At 40.4% G+C, this 23,634-nt stretch overlaps 1 protein-coding gene across 1 annotated transcript in view; it reads right to left on the bottom strand.

Annotated features, from left to right (window-relative positions):
• The window catches only part of LOC124789405 (probable helicase with zinc finger domain), a 150,668-nt gene that overhangs the window by 13,176 nt on the left and 113,858 nt on the right, over nt 1–23,634 (bottom strand). The window contains exons 15-18 of the mRNA XM_047256748.1: nt 20,013–20,211; nt 11,745–12,495; nt 11,499–11,620; nt 1,854–1,971 (exon numbers count right to left, since the gene is read on the bottom strand). Coding sequence (XP_047112704.1) covers nt 1,854–1,971; nt 11,499–11,620; nt 11,745–12,495; nt 20,013–20,211 — 1,190 coding nt within the window. The remainder of the gene's footprint in view (nt 1–1,853; nt 1,972–11,498; nt 11,621–11,744; nt 12,496–20,012; nt 20,212–23,634) is intronic.

Here is a 23,634-nt window from a genome sequence, read left to right as displayed (position 1 = left end):
TTTATCAGAAACCACATTAAAAGTGAAATTCATGGGAGAAATCTCAAACTCACTCAAAATTCAAGCAGGATTCTGACAAGGAGATGGCTTATCATCACTCTTTGTCAACATTCCACAGGAAAAATAATCAGGGAATGGGATAACTATGTCAAAGAGAAAAGAAAAAGTATCACTGTAAAGTGCCTGGCCTCTGCAGACGACCTGGTGATATAAAAAACAAAAAAGATGAAGCCAACATACAACTAGATAAACTACCAGGTGGTTATAATTCAAGTGTAGCTACTCACAAACGTCCAGCATGGGGTGTAGTTATTGTATGACAGCAAAACTTGATAGATATTCTAATGCGTTAATGGAGAACAGATTTAGACAGGGAAAGAATTAGTTCCAATTTTGGCCACCTGGTACAAAGATGAAAATCTGGCACTATAAATGCAAGAAAGATATATAAAAATGTTTCCGTATGTAATGGATCAGGAACAGGACATGAGCAGAGAAGATCAAACAAGAGAAAAAGGCATAATGCTGATTTTATTATTAACCACTGTCTACACAATTTGCTCACAATGAATACAGCCTACACTGGACCTCCGTACGTAGCTGCACTTTAATTATAATCACCCTATACGTGAAATTGCCCTTGAAACTGTATTCCAAGTTTGCTACAAAAAAACTCTATAAAAAAACGCCAAATCAAATGGAAAACATCCACTGAAAACACAGTATGAAAAAATCTCTCAGGTCACCCACTTCAGGTACCTAGGAGATACCATCCGACCCACAAGACTAAACACAATCTCCAACACAGAAAGAATATTCAAAAGGCATACAAACTGAAATGGAATCAAAACAAAAAAGAGCAGTATCTTGTAATGCAAAACTATGACACTACACCAGTGTCGTTTCACTGGAAGCCTTCTATGCAGCAGAAACTACGGTCATTACAGGGATGAAAAAAATCCATGACACCAAAAAACATGAATGAAAAATTCTTAGAAAAATATATGGCGCTATTCCCCAAGATGGAACTTAGGTCAGACGACCTACAAAGGAACTCTACAAACACAAAATTTAGGAAAATTCACCTGAAGTTCTACGGGCACCTAGGTAGGATGCAAGAAAAACTCACAAAAAATTGTCAACATTGTTAAAACAAGCAAAAAGACGAATTAGATGAAAGAAACACAAAAAGACGCAATAATTGAAAATTTCAGAAGAAGAAATTGAGGACAGAAAGCAGTTCAGAAGTAAAATCAAAAACAAGAAACTTGAACATGTCACACTGGAAAAAAAACGCGAATCAGTGAAGAGGTTTTGGGAAGAAAAGAAAAGGAAGCGAAGCTGAGATTTGCTCAAATTCATGTGTTCTCCTAAAGAGGAATAACTGAGACTGAGAATGATGATGATGATGATGATTGAATGCAGCAGCCACATTAACTTGTGAAATTTGCTGCTCGTCAGCACTGCACATATAGAAATCATAGATGTTTGAGACTCAAAAAGGTCTTGTGAATCATACACTTTCATTTGATTCAGCCGCCTATGCTTCGGTCTCAGGCAGGATCCCGAATTTCATTCAATGCTGAGGTGCTACTCCAATACATCTGTTCGACTTTAGGGGGAAAACAAAGTCGGCTGAGGTGTGAATGGGAATTTGCACTGAGAAGGAAGATATGCTAGGGCAGTTCATGCAGCTCGGCAAAGTGAGTGTGTCAGGTTGACATGGTGGTTAGCGCATCAGCCTAGTGAGCAAGAAATCCAGAATTCCAGTCTTGGTACAAATTTCTATTTGTTGTTCAAGTCTACACATATATATCAATGTACGAAAAAGGTAAATGAATGCTATAACACACCTGTACTTGCTGGAAAGTAGGCTGCGTCTTATCACCAAGAATCTCATCCAGTGTTCTTGCTAGATCTTGTACGGGACTCACTTGCTTCCTACTTGCCATGCGCAGCAATTCAAGAAACCTTTAGAAATAAAGATGTTTATTAAAAGCACACCTCATGTTATCCACAAATAATAATTTGATGAACATTTATAATTGGAATGTTTCTGTACTGCCAACAATTGTATTGCAATTTCCATGTATTTCACAGAAAAAGAGAGGAAGGTGGGGGTGGGGTGTGTGATGAGAAGGAATTTTACAGTAAACTTTGGTGTTTTCATTCATTTAATTCTCAGAACCATCAACTAGCATAACAGGTTAACCTGTATAACAGTCTTAATTTTTCTCCGCCTGTAATTTCCAACCTTAAGTACATTTGTTTCTATGACACTAATAAAAAATGCGTTTTCAAATGGCAATATAAGGTTTTTATTACAATAAATACCAATTTACGAAAATATAAAGAATCATTCTTTCATTTCATGTTTTGGAATGAATATCCTCTAATCAGAGCCTTTCAATATCATGTGCAAATATCTGTTGTTGCTAATGTGCCATATCAAAGGGTCAGTTCACTTGCAGGATTCATGAGTAATCCATGATTGACATTGTGTGCACTACCCATCTGGTTTACTTTTCAAACAATACTTGATTACTGTGCTCTTTTACTACGCTTATGATGTAAAATGCTAATGGAGATAGGTGATACATCTTTATGATGATAAAGGTTTTTATGTGAAATGGGAAAGATTAAATTTCAGGACATAGACTGGATTGATAAAACATTGATAAATGCCAGTCATAACATTCTGAAAGGCTGCACTGATGCAAGAGATAAATTATGGCACTCCTTACTGACAAAGACAATAGGATTATTCTTTCTAGACAAAGATCTAGCTGCTAGAAGATGTTACAGTGGCTATGTCTGAATGGACAGCTTAAATGTGACAGTAACTTGACCAACCTGCAATCTTATCAGGCTGCAATGCTAGGATATATCTTCCTTACATATGTTAAGAAATACCATGATGGCAAAACAACAAAGGGAAGTGTGAAATTGCATGAAATTTCATCCAATGATACATTGGTAAGACTGCCAAATTAAAACATCTTGACAGTTCAAATCAACTTATGTATAACATTAAGGACTGGGGATAGTTTGCTAGAACTAGAAGCTCAACAAAACAGAAAGCAAAGATAGAACAAAAATATTGGTTTTGGACACAAACAGGAAATATAAACACATTGGGAATAATTCAAGTGTACAAGACAACATCTTTACACTCAAATGAAGGTTCAAGACAGTAATCAACAGTTACAAAAACTGCTATGCAACTGTGAATCACATTACAGATTAATAATGAATAATTTTAATGTAAATGACCTGTACAGGAAATCTTAGTGTTTGACACTGGGAATAAAAATGGGACACACACAATTTGAGTTCTCTGAGAAGAAAAAAATGTACATCCTAAATACATGATTCAAGATGAAACCCAAAAGGGAACTTCTACATGACGATAACATTATGCGTCAACAGCAATCAACCAGACGACAGTGAAAATTATTAGTTGTTACCATTGAATCATTAAAAAATTTAAATTATATATTTAACAGCAAATGAAAATGGCATGTGAATGGACACTAATATAAATATATAGGAGAATAAAATGACAGTTCATTTGATTAACTGACTGCTGCACCAAAGTAATTCTCACACAAGCGTATACGGCAGTAAAAATTCTGTTTCATAAATAATTCAAATTATTCTTCAATCTCGGTACTTAAGTTACAGTATATCAGACAATTTATTTGGAATGAAACATCCTGGCTGATTAAAGCTGTGTGCCAGACCAGGACTCAAACCTGGGACCTTTGCCTTTCATGGGCAAGTGCTCTATTGCCTAAGCTTTCCAACCACAGCTCAAGGCTTGCCCTGATGGTTTTCCTTCCACCAGTATCTCTTCCCCCACTTTCCAAATTTCACAGACGTTCTCCTGCATATCTCATATCTCATGGGACTAGCACTCCTGTAATAAAGGAAGGTCCCAGGTTTAAATCTCAGTCTGGGAATCAGTTTTATCTGCCAGGAAGTTCCAAATCAGTGCATACTCTACTGCAGCAAGTAAATTCATTTGGTACTGTCAGTATTACTAATCGCACAGTAAGAACTACTTCCGTGGTACTTTTACCTTTTCTGGAGGCAAACTGGTTTTCAGTCAGTATCTTTAGATGCGCCCTTTCCATTTAACTGTATTATTATTCTTTCCTTTCTCAGACGTTATGTCTGGTTAAAAATGGAAAGTGACGCGGACCTTGATCAAGCGCGACTTCCTTTTAACTGTATGGTATATGTTACATTGCATTTAGGAACTTTCGGGTAATTGAACATGTATCAATAATTACAGATTTCTGTAGTTGTATATATACGTTTGGATGTAGTTGTATTGCATTGATGTACTGGTGGGTATTGTGTGGTATGACTCCTGCAGTTGATAATATAATTGGTATAATGTCAACTTTGTCCTGATGCCACAGGTCCTTGACTTCCTCAGCCAGCTGGATGCATTTTTCAATTTTTTTCTCCTGTTATCTTCTGTATATTTGTTGTATTGGGTATGGATATTTCGATTAGTTGTGTTAATTTCTTCTTTTTATTGGTGAGTATGATTTCAGGTTTGTTATATGGTGTTTTTTATCTGTTATAATGGTTCTGTTCCAGTATAATTTGTATTCATCATTCTCCAGTACACTTTGTGGTGCATACTTGTATGTGGGAACATGTTTTATTAGTTTATGTTGTATGGCAAGTTGTTGACGTATTATTTTTGCTACATTGTCATGTCTTCTGGTGTATTCTGTATTTGCTAGTATTGTACATCCACTTGTGATATGATCTACTGTTTCTATTTGTTGTTTGCAAAGTCTGCATTTATCTGTTGCGGTATTGGGATCTTTAATAACATGCTTGCTGTAATATCTGGTGTTTATTGTTTGATCCTGTATTGCAATCATGAAGCCTTCCATCTCACTGTATATATTGCCTTTTCTTAGCCATGTGTTGGATGCGTCTTGAGCGATGTGTGGCTGTGTTAGATGATACGGGTGCTTGCCATGTAGTGTTTTCTTTTTCCAATTTACTTTCTTCGTATCTGTTGATGTTATGTGATCTAAAGGGTTGTAGAAGTGGTTATGAAATTACAATGGTGTAGCCGATGTATTTATATGAGTGATTGCTTCGTGTATTTTGCTAGTTTCTGCTCATTCTATAAAGAATTTTCTTAAATTGTCTACCTGTCCATAATGTAGGTTTTTTATGTCGATAAATCCCCTTCCTTCTTCCTTTCTGCTTAATGTGAATCTTTCTGTTGCTGAATGTATGTGATGTATTCTACACTCCTGGAAATTGAAATAAGAACACCGTGAATTCATTGTCCCAGGAAGGGGAAACTTTATTGACACATTCCTGGGTTCAGATACATCACATGATCACACTGACAGAACCACAGGCACATAGACACAGGCAACAGAGCATGCACAATGTCGGCACTAGTACAGTGTATATCCACCTTTCACAGCAATGCAGGCTGCTATTCTCCCATGGAGACGATCGTAGAGATGCTGGATGTAATCCAGTGGAACGGCTTGCCATGCCATTTCCACCTGGCGCCTCAGTTGGACCAGCGTTCGTGCTGGACGTGCAGACCGCGTGAGACGACGCTTCATCCAGTCCCAAACATGCTAAATGGGGGACAGATCCGGAGATCTTGCTGGCCAGGGTAGTTGACTTACACCTTCTAGAGCACGTTGGGTGGCACGGGATACATGCGGACGTGCATTGTCCTGTTGGAACAGCAAGTTCCCTTGCCGGTCTAGGAATGGTAGAACGATGGGTTCGATGACGGTTTGGATGTACCGTGCACTATTCAGTGTCCCCTCGATGATCACCAGTGGTGTACGGCCAGTGTAGGAGATCGCTCCCCACACCATGATGCCGGGTGTTGGCCCTGTGTGCCTCGGTCGTATGCAGTCCTGATTGTGGCGCTCACCTGCACGGCGCCAAACACGCATACGAGCATCATTGGCACCAAGGCAGAAGCGACTCTCATCGCTGAAGACGACACGTCTCCATTCGTCCCTCCATTCACGCCTGTCACGGCACCACTGGAGGCGGGCTGCACGATGTTGGGGCGTGAGCGAACGACGGCCTAACGGTGTGCGGGACTGTAGCCCAGCTTCATGGAGATGGTTGCGAATGGTCCTCGCCGATACCCCAGGAGCAACAGTGTCCCTAATTTGCTGGGAAGTGGCGGTGCGGTCCCCTACGGCACTGCGTAGGATCCTACGGTCTTGGCGTGCATCCGTGCGTCGCTGCGGTCCGGTCCCAGGTTGACGGGCACGTGCACCTTCCGCCGACCACTGGCGACAACATCGATGTACTGTGGAGTCCTCACGCCCCACGTGTTGAGCAATTCGGCGGTACGTCCACCCGGCCTCCCGCATGCTCACTATACGCCCTCGCTCAAAGTCCGTCAACTGCACATACGGTTCACGTCCACGCTGTCGCGGCATGCTACCAGTGTTAAAGACTGCGATGGAGCTCCGTATGCCACGGCAAACTGGCTGACACTGACGGCGGCGGTGCACAAATGCTGCGCAGCTAGCGCCATTCGACGGCCACGCTGTGCCGTGCGTGTGATCATTGCTTGTACAGCCCTCTCGCAGTGTCCGGAGCAAGTATGGTGGGTCTGACACACCGGTGTCAATGTGTTATTTTTTCCATTTCCAGGAGTGTATATTTGTGGCATTGTGATCATGTAAGTGTATTGAGTGATTCTAGGTCTGTGTTACTCCATTTCACTACAATATTGGTATAGCATAAGTATTTATAGCTTTTGTCTTGTTTCTTGCTGTCAATTCTGTTTTCAGTATTTTTGTTAGTCTTCGTCTATTTTTTTTTTTAGTTCTTCTTTAATATTTGTATTATCTATTCCTATTTTTTGTCTGCATCCTAGATATTTATAGGCATCTGTTTTTCCATCACTTCTATGCAGTCGCTGTGGTTATCCAATATGTAATCTTCTTGTTTAGTGTGTTTTCCCTTGACTATGCTATTTTTTTTACATTTGTCTGTTCCATAATCCACATTTATATCATTGCTGAATACTTCTGTTATCTTTAGTAATTGGTTGATTTGTTGCTGCCAGTAGTTTTAGATCATCCATGTATAGCAAATGTGTGATTTTGTGTTGGTATGTTCCAGTATTATTGTATCCATAATTTGTATTATTTAGCTTGTTGGATAGTGGGTTCAGAGCAAGGCAGAACCAGAAAGGACTTAATGAGTCTCCTTGGTATATTCCATGCTTAATCTGTATTGGCTGTGATGTGACATTATTTGAATTTGTTTGGATATTAAGAGTGGTTTTCCAATTTTTCATTACTATGTTTAGGAACTGTATCAATTTAGGATCTACTTTGTATATTTTCAATATTTGTAGTAACTATGAGTGGGGTACACTATCAAAAGCTTTTTGGTAATCAATGTATGCGCAGTGTAGCGACCTTTGTTTAGTTTTAGCTTAATATGTCACCTCTGCATCTATTATCAGTTGCTCTTTACATCCTCGTGCTCCTTTGGAGCAGCCTTTTTGTTCTTCATTTATAATTTTGTTAACTGTTAAAAAATTTAGTTAGATGTGAATGTGTTGAGATGAACTACTTTAGCCAGAAATTTTCTATTTTAGCTTTTCCCGGGGCTTTCCAATTGTGCGTAGAATTAATTGCTCGGGTGACTTCATGTTGCAAAATTATCACTTCAGGCATTTGTGGTATCATCTTGTATGTGTCTGTTTCTGCTTGTATCCACTGTGCATGTCTGTAATGTTGCACCGGGTTTGACCATATGTTGCTCCAGAAGTGTTCCATGTCTGTTATGTTTGGTGGATTGTCTATTTTAATGTGTGTGTTATCTATTGCCTGGTAAAATTTCTTTTGGTTTGTGTTGAATGTTTGGTCTTGTTTCCTTCTATTTTTCACTTTTTTGTATCTTCCAAGTCGTTTGGCCAATGCTTCTAATTCCTGCTTCTTTTCATCTAATTGCTCTATCGCGTCTTGTTGTGAGATTTTATCTAACCTTTTTCGGTTTTTGTCTGATATTTCATTTCTTATAAATTGTGTTAGCTGTCCGATGTCTTTTCTCAGTTTTTCTATTCTGATCTGTAGCCTGTGTTGCCATGCTGGTTTTGTGGGTTTCTTCTGTGTGTTGGTTGGTTCTGATCTCTGCCTATTATTATTGTTATTATTATTATTATTATTATTATTATTATTATTATTACCACCACAAATTTATAGGCATGGGACGGCAATTTTCCATTTATCTGTATTATTATTATTTATTATTATCATGAATTGACAGGCATGAGATGGCAAAATGATCAAGTGACAGTTCTCACATGTATCTACACTAATGCCTTTTCTATAGAGAAGTGACTACGCTTATCTGGGAATCAGACGGTGTGTCTCCTGTTTAATGTGTTCTGGATATCTGATGAAACAGTCTACAAGATGCTTAATGTACAACGCCTTGGGAAGCCTGCAGCTCACATGGCACATTTACTGGCTGTTCCCCTGCATCTGGCCCAGGACAGCTGTATGCTCTTCCCCCGACTTGAGCATAAATAATGATGTAGTCTGACTAAATCAAGCTTATCTTTATTTGCTGCAGGTGCTCAAAATGATGTCTCTCTATGGCAAAAGTAGACTGACATCATCTCAACACATTACCACATATGATGAATTTCGGCTGTCAAAGTCTTTGGGTGTATGGGGACTGTTTGCATATACCTTATCTTTTAACATTCTCCAAAGCTAAAAATCACAGGGATTTAGACCTGGAGAACAAGGAGGCCAGTCAAATATCCTGTCATTAAAAACACTTCTTACTACTGTCACTGGAGGAATGTCAGTGGGTGGTCTTGCACTGCCCTGCATGAAATAATCCTAGGTCTTTTCGTTGGGTGTTAGTTCTCTACAAAAGGATACATTATATCATTCGCACACCAGAGACACTCCTGATCATGGCAAAAGATTTGTCCAATAATATGTCTTGTACTAACTGCACATGACAATCCTGCTTTCACATCATGCAGAAGCTGTTGATATAACCAATGAGTCCATGAATTTACATATCATGACAAATGCAGCCATTCTTCATAAAAAGAGCATTTCAGGATCAACCTTTTAATTGTGTACAAATTGTAACAGCCAGTTGCAATAACGCAAAAGAATCTCAATTAGTCAAGGCACTACTGTTATTTTGTGTGGTTTCAGTCGAAGTTTTGTGCACAGCTCCAAGAGCAGGTGCTACCAATACACCAGTCATAAGTGCTAAACAGAGCACTGATTTTCTCAGACTTCTTTCCAAGGCTCTTCTGCCTCGTCAAATTCATTTTCAGTTGATACACTGGGATCTGCAGACCTCTTTTTTGTCTAACACAGTCCAGTCTCTTGAAATTTCTTCACTGATGTATGTACCACTGACTCACTGGGAACGCAGAGAACAGGAAATTTTTGTACGAATGCAAGCCAACATTCCATAAAATATTCTGTTTTGTATAAATCTACACAAAAAAAACTCATTGATCCTTCGCGTGTTAAATAACGAATGGAAACTTGACAAAAAACTCAAAAGAAAACACCTGTGCATTCAATTGCAGAGTACAGGAGTCAAGTGCACAGTGTTACTGTCGAGGATCGAGCACAGCGACACACAGGTAGCGGGAGCCCCAAACTCAGCACAGGGTCGTATGTGAAACTCTCATGGGAGGCATCTGCAGCCATCCTGTGGTAGACGGAAGAGGCAATGGCTGATAAATCTGCTATGTGAGTTGCAGGCTTCCCCAAGCATTGTACGTGAAACAGCTGGTAGTTTCTATACCACATACTTCCTGTTGAATTGTTTCAACAGACTATCATGTTCCAACTACGCTAGTGATTCATTTAATTTCAAACACCCACTCTCCCCTTTATTTCTGTCACAATACAGTAAAATTCTTCTTTATAATACAGACTTCTGATACATTCCTGCCATCTATACATCCATTCATTTGCCCCTAATAAAAGCTTTCCTCCTGCACCTTGTAAGTTAACACTAATATGTAAATGCCACCCCTTCCCCCACCACCAAAAAGGGATAGAGTTAAGGAAACAGTTTTCTGAAATGTAGTATACATGGTGCCTCTCCAGAGAGTCATCAGGTGCCACCTATCTTAGTGTCACAAATACTCTTATTTGCCCATATGCTACAACAACCTAAAGTTAGTGCAATACACTATTCTACCTTATTTAAATAATGTAGGGGAGATTTTGTTTACAATGAAAACAAAAATTACTTTCTCTGTTAACAATGGACATTGCATGGCACACACACACACACACACACACACACACACACACACATACAGACACAAGCAGACATATTTAAAGACAAAGAGTTTGGGTCTTTTGTCTTTAAATATGTCTGCTTGTGTCTGTATATGTGTGGATGGATGTGTGTGCGTGTGTGTGTGCGCGCGCGCGAGTGTATACTTTACAAATGTCTGCTTGTGTCTGTGTATGTGTGGATGGATATGTGTGTGTGTGCGAGTGTATACCTGTCCTTTTTTCCCCCTAAGGTAAGTCTTTCCGCTCCCGGGATTGGAATGACTCCTTACCCTCTCCCTTAAAACCCATATCCTTTTGTCTTTCCTTCTCCTTCCCTCTTTCCTGACGAGGCAACCATTGGTTGCGAAAGCTAGAATTTTGTGTGTATGTTTGTGTGTCTATCGACCTGCCAGCGCTTTTGTTTGGTAAGTTTCATCATCTTTCTTTTTAGATATATTTTTCCCACGTGGAATGTTTCCCTCTATTATATTCATATATATATATATACATATATATATATATATATGGTGACTTACCGAACGAAAGCGCTGGCAGGTCGATAGCGCTTTCGTTCGGTAAGTCACCTCATCTTTGATTTTATATATAATTTTTCCCACGTGGAATGTTTCCTTCTATTATATTGATATATATATATATATAAACAAAGATGATGTGACTTACCAAACGAAAGCGCTGGCAGGTCGACAGACACACTAACAAACACAAACATACACACAAAATTCAAGCTTTCGCAACAAACTGTTGCCTCATCAGGATATATATATATATATATATATATATATATATATATATATATATATATATATATATATATATATAAACACAGGTGATGTGACTTACCGAACGAAAGTGCTGGCAGGTCGATAGACACACAAACATACACACGAAATACAAGCTTTCGCAACAAACTGTTGCCTCATCAGGAAAGAGGGAAGGAGAAGGAAAGACGAAAGGATGTGGGTTTTAAGGGAGAGGGTGAGGAGTCATTCCAATCCCGGGAGCGGAAAGACTTACCTTAGGGGGGAAAAAAGGACAGGTATACACTCGCGCGCGCGCGCACACACACACACACACACACACACACACACACACACACACATCCATCCGTACATACACAGACACAAGCAGACATTTGTAAGATATAAATATATATATTATGATTACCTGTTGGCTACTTCAGGTGCAAAGGAGTCAAGCAACTGATGATACCACTGTAATTGCCTTTCCTGTGACTGAAGCATGTCTGTAAGACTTACACCAGGAGGGAGGAGGTTGGTATAGTCACCCTGTGGGCAATTAAAGCAAAATATTTAAAATATGGTAGTGACTATGTGTCAATATAGCTACTATCCTAAATCACATAAGCATGCTAGAATACTTTTAAGTAAGTGTATTTCTTTTATACTTTACCTGTGCCAACTGTCGTTCAGGAAAGTGAACATTTTGCAGAAACTGTATTTGCTCAGGCTTATCTGCTACGGATCGTCCTCCTAACAGATCTATTCCTGGAATTGTGGTGGTAGTTGGTGCAGACAAATTTGCTGCTGCTGCAGGATCTCCCAATCCCAGATTTGATGGACGCAAGAAATTGGCAGCAGGAATTACGCAACCAGGTCCACATTCGTCTGGTGCTGACTGAGGACCAGGTCGAACTTGTCTTTTCCTAGGTAGCAATGTTGGCGCAGATGGAGACATCAATGGAATGCTTAATGCCCAAGGGTTTAGAGGAGGTGGAAGAGTGCCAGTGCTTTGTGCCACGGGAAACACTGAAGGAGGTGGCCTCAAAGGGAAAAATCCTGGAGCAGCCGAAATACCGGGTGGAGGAGCTGGAGGTTGTGCCTGCTGATTATAATAGTACACAGCTGCAGGATGTACATGGTACGGTACATATGGTGGGGGTGGAATAGCTGTGATTGGGGGGGGCTGGGCAGGAATTCGAACAAAAGGCTGGGGAGGCGAATTAAATGGCCCCAATAGTGTTGGAAGCCTTATATATGACTCAGCCTGATACTGCCGTGGCACAAACTCCGGTGCAAGTGGATTTAATGTATATGTCTTCTTCAATTCAACTGTGTCCAGCTGACTCCGCAAATGTGCCCATGTTATACCAAAGAGGCTCTTATTTTGGTTACATATTTCTATAAAACGCTCCCAAACTTTCCTAAAAGAAGATAGAAAGGAAGTCTTAATAATTTGCTTTTTACAATATAGTATAAACACGCCAAGTTTACATTGTGACTATGCAAAGGTAATGACTGAGAAAGTTATATCCAATTTATTAACTCATTGTCACTGTCATGAAAAAAAAAAAAAAAAAAAAAAAAAAAAATCACTGTCATATAAAGAGGTAAATATAAGACAAATAAGTTTGAGATGGTTTCAAATTATTTTCTGTGATAATTATTTCAAAATGTGTAGTTGAAAAATGTGTCAAGTTATTTGTATCAACCTTGATGATCTATGCTAATAAATCACTCATACTGCAGTACAGACAAAAAAGCCAGCAGTTTAAAATCATTGGGATGAACAGAGCCTATTCTATTCTGATTTACAATCTGAGCAAACACCGTCATTGAGTACACCCATTCCAAATGAGGATGCTAATGCATAGTTAAAATTGAAATCTATATGCTGCCTTAATACAAAATCTTTAGAAGAACTGCAGGCAATCTCTCAAATTCTAAGGTCTTGCGCATATAGAAAGACGAGTGTGAACTTAAAATAAGTGAGTGTATGTTGCAGATGCTTCACAGACCTGAATGTTTTTGTGGCTGCTGTGTGTGCTTGTGCATGCATGCATGCATGCATGCATGTGTATTCATTACTTACATGGTTACACACTATGTGAATCAACTGCACATATTCACATATTATAACCACTTGCTGGACATGTTGACAGGATGAAATCCATCAACAAATGTGTGAGACGCTTATCAGTATTATGACAATAACAAACCTGTGTTCACGCATGCCAATTTCCGAAGTATTGAGAGGCAATGAACTGAAGTAGGTGCAATTATAAACCAGTTGGTCTGACAACATGACAGTGAATGCAAGAAGTAATGAATGGATGCTGAGTACAAGTGATAGGGTCTCAAAGTGAACTTTTCTTCATGATTTGTGTACACCATCCAGTACAAAGAGATGGAAATGCAAAAAGTATCTTCAACACTGGTTGCCACAACAGTGACCTAGTAACCACAAAGCTGCATGAGTGACAGTTTGTTAGACAATAATGAAACATGTTGATAGCATAAATGGCCATTACTGCCTATCTGTTGTCACAAATTGTTATGAGATGGAGTCTGTTTTTCAATTCTGAAATGAAATACTATCTAAAACAATGGATGTACATTGATTAAACACTACTGAATAAATTTCGTATGGGCACTTAAACAGAGAAAATAATGGACACATATTATGACATAAATGTGCACATCCTTAGCTGAGTGGTCAGCATGTCTAACTTCCACACAGCAGACCTGGATTTGATACCCGGTCAGGTGGGGGGACTTTCTCTACTCAGAGTCTGAACGTTGTGTTGCCCCCGACACAATTTCATAATCACTGACACGCAAGTCGCACTATGTGGTGTCAACTGACAGAAGTTGCAACTTGGTGGCCGAACCTTCCCAGGTGGGGACTCCAGGCCATCAATGCCATATGATCATTTCAAGATACAACATGTGTAATGACAACCTATTGTGTTCTAATTGGCACTACAGTAATGTCTGCTACATACGAGAAAGTCTCATGAATAGAGTTCCTTACAGCACTGTAAGCAAAATGTTGAAATTTTCTTTTTGGCTCAAAACAATATTTTCTCCATTACCAGTGTAACTCACTGATGAAACAATTTTGACGTGCTGCTAATGGCTCCTTATATACAAGCCACATCAATCTCAAATCTGCAGTTTCTCCAAACCTTTCAACAGCAGTTTATCAGAAAAAACTACTAGACTGGACACCGTAAAGCCTCCTTACATTGGAAAACATCACGATAAAGTATACAAAATGTTTTTGGGATACATAGCACGAAATTTGATTCACAGTGAACTGCGAAGTCAGAAAGTTAAATTAAACAACGAGAAATCAAAATTTACAATGTAGGAAAAGATAGACTGCTACTAACTGTAAAGAAGACACACAAAGTTGCAGACAGGCACAGTTAAAAGACTCTTACATAAAGCTTTTGATCACAGCCTTCATCAACAAAAGAAACACACACCATTCATACACACAAGCAAGCTCACCTTATTCACACATGACCGCAAACTCTGACAGCTTGGGTCGGAATTCAACTATCAGGTAGGATGCAAGCAGCAACCTGTAGGGGGCGGGTAAGGGGAGGGGATGGTAGTGTATGGGTGGAGGGAGAGACGAATGCTGTCTGGCAGAGTGTGCAATGACTACAATGCCAACAGGTGAAGCGCAAGAAGGTTGTGAGGGGCAGGAAGGCAGGGAAAAAAAGGAGTGATAAAGGAGAGGAATGGGGAAAAATGGGCAGGTGCATTGGCGGAGGGCAGCAAACAAAGAGGACTGGAGACAAGAATGGGGAGGACATGATAGAACAGAGGGGGTGGAAACTGTTGGGTGGAGGGTGTGGGGACAGTATGTTACTGCAGGTTGAAGCTTTCCTACAACCTCCTGATACTTCACCTGCTGGCATTCTAGTCCCTGCACACTCCGCCAGACAGCTTTCGTCTCTCTCCCCCCACCCATACATTACTTTCCCTTCCCCTTCTCTGCCCCCACCAGATTGCTGCTTGCTTTCTATGTGACAGTTGCATTTTGACCCAAGCTGTCAGAGATAGCCATCATGTGTGCATGAGGTGTGCTTGCTTGTGCGTATAAAAAAGTGTGTGTTTCTCTTTTTCTGGTGAAGACTGTGGCCAAAAGCTTCATGTAAGTGTCTGTGCCCATCTGCAAGTTAACATGTCTTTTTTATGGTAAGTAGCAAACTAACTATTCATACATTGTTGACATTCCTACCTGGGGTTCCCATTGTTAGAAATCAAAATTTCATTGAGCAAAGAATTTATTTATTAACATCTAGTTTCAGTACCAAGCCTAACTTCAGATGGCAACAGGCCAAGAGCAAAGAGAGAGGCAATCCGAATTGATCATCCGGTACTATCATTTGCCAAAATATTGTTCCGATATCTACAGTCGTTTATGAAATAAAAGGAATTTTGTGAATATTTTACTCTGGATTTTTCACTAGCATGTGATTTCGTGACAAAGCACTTTACATACAATCCATTTTCTCAAGATCAATGATGGTTAGCAATATCATTCCAAGTTAGAAGAATAATTCACTATGTTAGCTATATTTCGTACACAGCAACATGTGGCCTAATATATACTAATCACAGTTACATAGCAACCTCTATTTTTTAATGCAAACCTTCCAAAATTTTTGCAGTAGTTTACTTAATCCTGAAATATCAGAATAACAATAGCCATTAACGGAATGGTAAAGCTGACAAATGAGACTATAACGTGTGAGAATCATTTTTTTAACAAATAGTTTCTTTACAATCGTTTGAGAAAGATCACAAATTGACCAGCGGGTACATGACATTCTGTTTGGTCTTGAGGGTTAAATGGCTGTGCCTGAGTGTTCCTGTTCAACAGGCTATTACATCAGACACCAAAAATGAGTCCTGACAGGCCAGAGCACATAGCATTCAGGAAACCTTACAAGGCCTCACAAGGAAAATAGTACAGGAGCTATCACAGGAAACATGCACAGCTCCCTGCAGAGCAATTGGGTAGCAGATGACAGAGCCTGCAAGGGAGCTGTCTTATGAGCTGGCAAGTAAGCTTTTGGTGAATCTTACTCTATGTGAGGCAAGCTTTACAATAGAGCTGCAACAGGAGCTTACAGGCTGAAAACTGGAAATCTTTAGGATTTCTGGAATCACACACTAGTACAACACATGTGGTAACATAGGAATAGCAACCACGCAATAATGTCCAGCTGCTTACAAAAATATTTCTCTGTAACCATGTGAAGTAAGAGCTGTGGAAGAAAGAATCAAGATACCATTCATGTGATAGTCTGGTTTACTGAAGGGTCGAAAACAGGTGAAGGTCCTGGAGCTGGGCAGTCTTGACCAGAGAGTGCAATCTTTCTGGGAAAGCTGTCTGAGGTATTCATGAAGCCCTTGGGAGGCTAGGAGAAAGCAACAACAGGTTAAGCCTCCTGTGCATCCCTTGTAACTCTGTAATTAGTGGTAGAACAAGCTGATAGACTGGACAGGTCAGGGGAGATAACTCCATTTTTTGAGTCAGAAATTGTCTTAACCATCACTAAGGCAATAATAAAACCCAAACTATGTAGGTGGATCAGGAGGCAACAAGTAGAATATTGGATTAAAATCGAAAAACAAAAACATGGAAAGCTAATGATTGTGAAATCATGTTTTCACCATCGTGTTTTAAAAGTTGTGCAATTCTGGGCTGGAACAGGGACTGAATGCCTGGTAGGTCTAATGACACGCCATGTGAATTTCAGGAAACAGCTGCACATGATGGGGACACAGAAACAACTCCCTAAGTACACACTATGTCACTCAGGGGAAGAAACCACAAAAAATTTAATCCTCCAACTCTAAGCACTCAAAGCCAGAACAAAATATATTTGTGTCATTAATTTCTGGAGAAATTGAGACTAACAAAAACCTAGTAAAGGGTCTCCTACTACTTTACTGACTGCCTTTACTACAATGTCAGGGAGAGAGACCACAGAATAAACTCTGTTTTGATGTGGGCAACTGGGGCTAAGACTACTTTTATTTTGTCTCATTGGCTAAATCAAATCAAATCAGTTTGTGCAGAGTTTATTGTGCAGTTGATTTTTCATTTTGTCATGTCAGAATTCAAAGTAATAAGAAGAACATAATAGCTGTCTACAAAACTTACACTCTATTATTGACCCCTACATTTGCACTTTGCAAGGAGCAGGAACATGGTGAATCAGAATCATTTCCGATTTTGATGCCTTTCTTTCATGGGTGGTTGTTGGTAAGGAGGATTGTAGGCATCTCTCAGTACAGCATGTCACCTTCAGGTGTACAATCTGTTCAAAATATTCTGGAACAGTCATAATTTCACGCCAATGGTGTGTTGGAGCGAAATGCAGCTGGCATCCCTGTACACACCTGTGTTTAATGTGTAACTGCAGAAAGTCTCATTGTTGTAGTCTGTTAGTTATTACTCAGTGCTATATTCAGTAGACTGTTGTATCACACAATTTGCAAATTTCGAGACGGTAGAGTTAGAAGAGCAACACATCTCCATTAAATATTGTGTGAAACTCAGGAAAATCTTTACAGATACATACCAAATGGTGCAGGAAGCCTATGGTAATGAGTGCTTAAGCCATACTTGGTGTTATGAGTGGTTCACATGTTTAAAAATGGTCCGGTGGAAACTAAAGATGATCCTCGTTCAGGACACCCTTCGATGCCTACCAACAATGCTCACGTCAGGAACATCAACAAAATTTCGTGTGCCAATCGAAGACTGACTGTCCATGAAATTGCAGAAGAATGTAACATTTCAGTTGGATCATGTCATAAAATCCTGACACAGTGTCTTGGAATGCATTGCGTTGCCACCAAGTTCGTCCCATGGCTCATGAGTGAAGACCAGAAAGACCTTCACCTCATAATCTGTAAAGAGCTTTTGTATCATACAAATAAGAACGTGATGTTCCTTAAAAGAGTATCATAATTGGTGATGAGACACGAGTCTATGGTTATGATGTTGAGACCAAGGTTCAATCTTCACAATGGGTTGGGGAAGGTTCTCCAAGAGTGAAAACAACTTGTCAGGTCAGGTCAAATGTCAAAGGCATGTTGATAGTTTTCTTTGACTGAAGGATTAGTTCATCAGGAATTTGTGCCACAGGGACAAACTGTTGATTGACAGTACTATCAGAATGTGTTGCGACACCTGCGAGAAAATGCGAGAAGGAAACTGCCTGAAATGTGGTGAGAGAAATCATGGCTCTTCATGATAATACACCCACACATTCATCCCTGTTGGCACATGACCACTGCATAAAAAATGAAATCATTATGCTGCCTCATCCTCCATACTCTCCAGACCTGGCCCCTGTGGGTTTTTTTATTTCCAAAGCTGAAAACCCCACTGAAAGGACTAAGATTTGCAATTACATATGAGATAAAAGAAAATTCGCAATTTGTGTGATCCAGCAAGAGCCATACCAAGATGGCTTCCGGAAGTGGAAGCGGCATTGGGAGTGGTGTATCATTTGCGGAGTGGAGCATTTCAAAGAAGACTATGCACAATAAGCAATAGGTAAGCGTAGAAAAATTTTGTGAACAAAGTTGTGGAATTTTTTGAAGAGATCTCTTAGTTTGGAGAATGCAGAACATTTCTTGTCTCATATTGGTATGTGGTCTCTAAGAATCTTGAAAGCAAGTCTGTTGAGACGTAACGACACTCTTCATTGTTCCCAACTGGAATTCTGTGACACACTCATGTTGAGAAAACAACACAGTTATGAACCATGTAGCTCTTCTCTGCATCCTCTCTACCTCTTTCATTAATACAACTTCATAAGGGTCTCAAACTGGCGGTCAATTTAAATAATTTCTCAAATGAGAGCTTCGTAAGCCGGTCTACACTGCAAGGGAATTACGGTCTTAAAAACACCTGCAATAAACCTCAAACAATGGAAAGTCCAGGTTGGTACATCAACAATATTATGAAAATGATAGATTGCTACTCACCATAAAAATGACATGGTGAACTGCAGACATGCCTGATGAAAAGACTTATGTATAAGCTTCCGGCCAAAGCCTTCTTCAGAAAATAAAAACGCACATACATTAACACAAGCAAGCATACCTGCTTCAGCCAGAATGGCCTTAGCGGTTGGAGATAGCAGTCGTGTGTGTGTGTGTGTGTGTGTGTGTGTGTGTGTGTGTGTGTGTGTGTGTGCGTGCGTGCGTGCGCGTTCTTGTTTGTGTGAATGTGTGTGCACTTTTGTGGCTGTAGTTGCTGGAGATATGGGTCATTTGGTCATTCGCGTGTGAGGTATGCTTGCTTGTGTGAATCTGTGTGCATTTTTCTTTTCTGAAGAAGGCTTTAGTTGAAACTTCTATGTACCAGTCTTTTCATCGTGTATGTTTGCAACTCAACATGTTATCTTTACAGTGAGTAGCAACCTACCTTTTTAATAATATTGGTCAATAATAATATCGGTCAATAATAATATTGATCAGTATGGCATCCCCCTTTCCCCACAGCTAAATTTACAAGGTCATCACAGCACCCATCACTCTGAACAGATACTCAGATACTTCTTTAGTTGTAATAGATTCTGGTGACTGACTGGGGATCATATAGTCAAACAATACTTTCATATATTTAAATGCATTACATTATATTTATTTATCTTTAGGGCCAGTTTCCAGACTTTTCATGAAGTTAAGTGTGAACCATTTCCAAATCTCCATGCATTTCATAACCACTACCTTCTGAGAAAAACTCTGTAAAAAACTGCATTATTTGTAACAGCTTCAGAGAGATACAAATCTACCATGTCATTTATATGTCTAATGAACAGTGAAAGTCATGTTGGACCCCTATTTTATTTTAAGGTGTGCCAGGTGCTACATTTGTCTGTCTAAGGAAACTAACCTGCATCTTCCAATGGAGCAAAGAGCGACAGGATCTCCAACAACTGCTACGAGGCTCTGAGCCCGTGTTATCGCAGTGTTAAGTAGCTTTGAATTGGATAAAAATCCATAGTCCATTTCACTCGTTGAACCTTTTGTTCCTGACAAACAAGTACGGCGTGTCCTCACTGTACTCAGGAAAATGGCTCTAAATTGTTTGCCTGCAAATAAATATTTAAATAAATAAAATAAGTTTAGTATAGCTTAGGAGTACTATCTGCAGCTTTAACACACACATCAGACATAAGGAATGTTTTTAAAAAATGAGAAATTTTTCCTAATCCCAGAAATCTATTGAGACCACTTTCCATTGAGCCATTGGCACGACAGCACTACACACATATATATTAACATTGCTTTGGGAAATGTTGCTGCTTTTGAAAGGGTGCTAACACTTGCCCACCAGTAACTTTTCTCCAACAACCAAAGATCTAGAAGAAATGAAACTAGGACAGTGTTCATTCCATTTCTCCCTCACCTTCTAACACTCCTCAAAGTAACACAAATAAAAACTTATCTTTTTCTTGTAAACACATTTTTTGTACAAAGCTCATTGTCAACATCAGTACTAACTATTTTTTTATGCAAACAATGAACAAACATACTCCCTTAGACTGCCTGAGCCAATTTCTAATCATATATTCGGTACAATTTTAAAAATATAAGAAAAGTATGGAAGACTGAAGCTAACAGTTGACCTGTTACGTGTGCTTGTGCAGCTTGGAGAAAGAGCTGTCCACAAAATGTAAGGTTTGAATTCAACTTGCAGTGCCATACATAGTTTCAGTCTGAGAGGAAGTTTAAGTCTGTGTGTTCATTATAACAAGAGATTCAGAATAAACGTATTGCTCGTAACTCACTCAGAGAATATGAGTAGACAACAAACTGTTCATCCACTTCAGAGTTCAAATTTATGTGACATTTTCATCAAATTTAATTTGCCCTGTTATTACACGGGAGCCACCAATGGCTTCAACTGGCAGCTAACATCCCTCCCCTATTCATAACCAGCTTCCCCATGCACGTTATGAAGTGTGTCCCACACCAATTAATCTAAACATCTGTGAGAGTCATGCAAAGATGCAGTGACACGCAAATCTGATTGTTGGCTGGTTGCTTGGTTTGGAGTGAAAGGATCTAAATTCCAAGGTCATGTGTCCCTTCATCCATTAAGTCGCAAAATCAAGAGTGATTGTCAAAGGAAGGAGGTGAAAGGCAAATACTGGAAAACCTAATTGTAATTAAAACATATATACACACACACACACACACACACACACACACACACACACACACACGCGCGCGCGCGCGCGCGCGCGTGCCCGCCCACACACACACACACACACACACACACACACACACACACACACACACACACACAAAACAGAGATAAAAGCCCAGAAAAAAGACATCACAGACAAGTCATCAAAAGATCAGTCAAGACAAGGCATTAAAACTGAGAAATGAAAAAGGACAAAGAGAATACAAAGATAGGAAGAGCAGAGGCCAGGCCGTCCCACTGAGCAAGGGCCATTCATTGAGGGACCCCTGGGGAGCAGGCGAAACGGGGAGGATGAGGGGGAGGATGAGGGGGAGGATGAGGGGGGGGGGGGATGAGGGTGGGGACAGTGTGCAGGAGAGGGGTGGCCCTGACCTACCACTCAGGCAGTCAATGAGGTCAAGAAGCCTTACCTTACAGAGATGAATAGAAACCACCTTTGCAGGCAAAATGTAACACAAGGCCAACTGCTTTGGAGTTGTCTGCGAGCACTAGAGGCTGTGTGTCCCGAAGATTAAGATTCTACCTCAAAGCAGTAAGATTAGGGCAGTCTATGAGTAAGTGGGGCCGTGTCAGGCGAGCTACGCTTTGGCACTGAGGGGATCCTCATGTCAGAGAATGTGGTGATGGGTCAGCCGCCTGTGGCCAATGTGGAGTCAACAGATGACAATGGATTTCCTGTGGGAAGCGTGCAAGAAAGACTGACACGTGGTCATGGTCTCCTTAATTGTCCACAGTTAGTTTGGGAAGATCAGGGCACACCATTCTGATTTTAGACTTCCAATGAGGTACAGACGACCCAAGGTCCAGTTCTGGGACCCCCATTTCCAGTATCGGCATCTAGGTGACTAGCTTTGCAACCCAGTCAGCTCCTTCAGTACCCACAATTCCAACATGACAGGGCTTTTAAAAGAAAACAACTGGCCGTCAGAAACAGATCATGCATAGCTGTAACCAGTGGGTAAGGAGAGTAGCACTGGTACATAGCCTGAAGGCCGCTAATGGAATCACTACAGAACAAACACGACTAAGGGCTAGTTTAATGGCCATCAATTCAGCAGTGAAGACACTGCAACTTTTCTGTAGAGTGTGGAGTTCACTGTACCGTGCATGTGTGTATGCACAGCTTGTTCGTCTGTCGATTGTTGAGCCATCGGAGAATACCACTTCTGAACCAGGATACATCTCAAGGGTGGCCAAGAAAAAGCGGAGGAAAAACTGTGGGTTCAAAGAAATCTTTTTGACTAATAGATACTTTGAGACAAATCAGAGGTTGGGGAACAAGCCATGGGGGCAGATGCGCTGTCTCCCTGACCAGAGGCAACAGTGGAGGAAGTTGCCATTCCGAACAGAGACACTACAGGTGTACAACAATTGTAAACCCAGTTTTGGGTCACTGTTGTGGGAGTAGAACTCACTTCTGGGGGAAAGGACACAGTAGCTAGGATGATTAGCGAAGCTACTAATGCATATAGTATAATTCAGCATTCAGAAGCTGTAATTAGCGCCTGATAGGTAATGGAGGGACTCCAGCCTTGACCAGCAGGCTGTTCAAAGGAGTAATTTGGAAGGCCCCTGTCGCAAGTCACACCCCACAATCATGAATGGGGTCCAGTATGCACAATGCTGAGGGTGATGTCTTACAGGAGGAGGAACATTGGGGTTTCACGTCAAATCAGTAGATCATCTTGACCTTCTCAGGTAACATATCAACCTTGAAAGCCAAGATAAAGGCTCCAGTAGCAACTGTTTCCCCTAGGTTCCCTATGGACACAACAGATGAAGTGCACACCTTGTCGCTCTAATTTGGCCTGCAGTTCATCAGACTGAAAAAGATCATGGTGAAAGATAACACCCAGGAATGTACTGAGACACTTGTGAGGAAGGACAGTCAGGGGAATGTCAACCAACTTTCCACAAGAGAGCAGCACATGTGACTGAGCAGGAGATGATGCTTTAATCAGGAGGGAGCCACTCTTCATCTTAGCTATGGCTGCAACTTCCCCATATTTGTCTTCAATGTATTTGATAAACAATAAAGGATTTGTGGCCAGAAAAGTGTCCCCATCGGTCCTGGTACAGACTTGGTATTGGGGAGAGTATTTTTCTCCTTGTCATTTAGTCCTACATTCCCTACACGTTGTGGCCAGGGAAGGGAACATGTTGGGATCTTATTTTGTTGCATTATATGAGGCCTTTCCATTTGAGGAGACTGCTAGGGTCATGTGACCACCACCAGGAGAAAGTTTGTCACTTCATGTGTGAACTATCCATCATGACGCCACCCACTCCAAACAGGGGCTCT

Source organism: Schistocerca piceifrons, chromosome 3 (genome assembly GCF_021461385.2).
Source record: "Schistocerca piceifrons isolate TAMUIC-IGC-003096 chromosome 3, iqSchPice1.1, whole genome shotgun sequence".
In the NCBI taxonomy this organism is placed as follows: domain Eukaryota; kingdom Metazoa; phylum Arthropoda; class Insecta; order Orthoptera; family Acrididae; genus Schistocerca; species Schistocerca piceifrons.
Note: the sequence above shows the minus strand (reverse complement) of the source record. Positions and strands in the feature narration are given on the sequence as shown.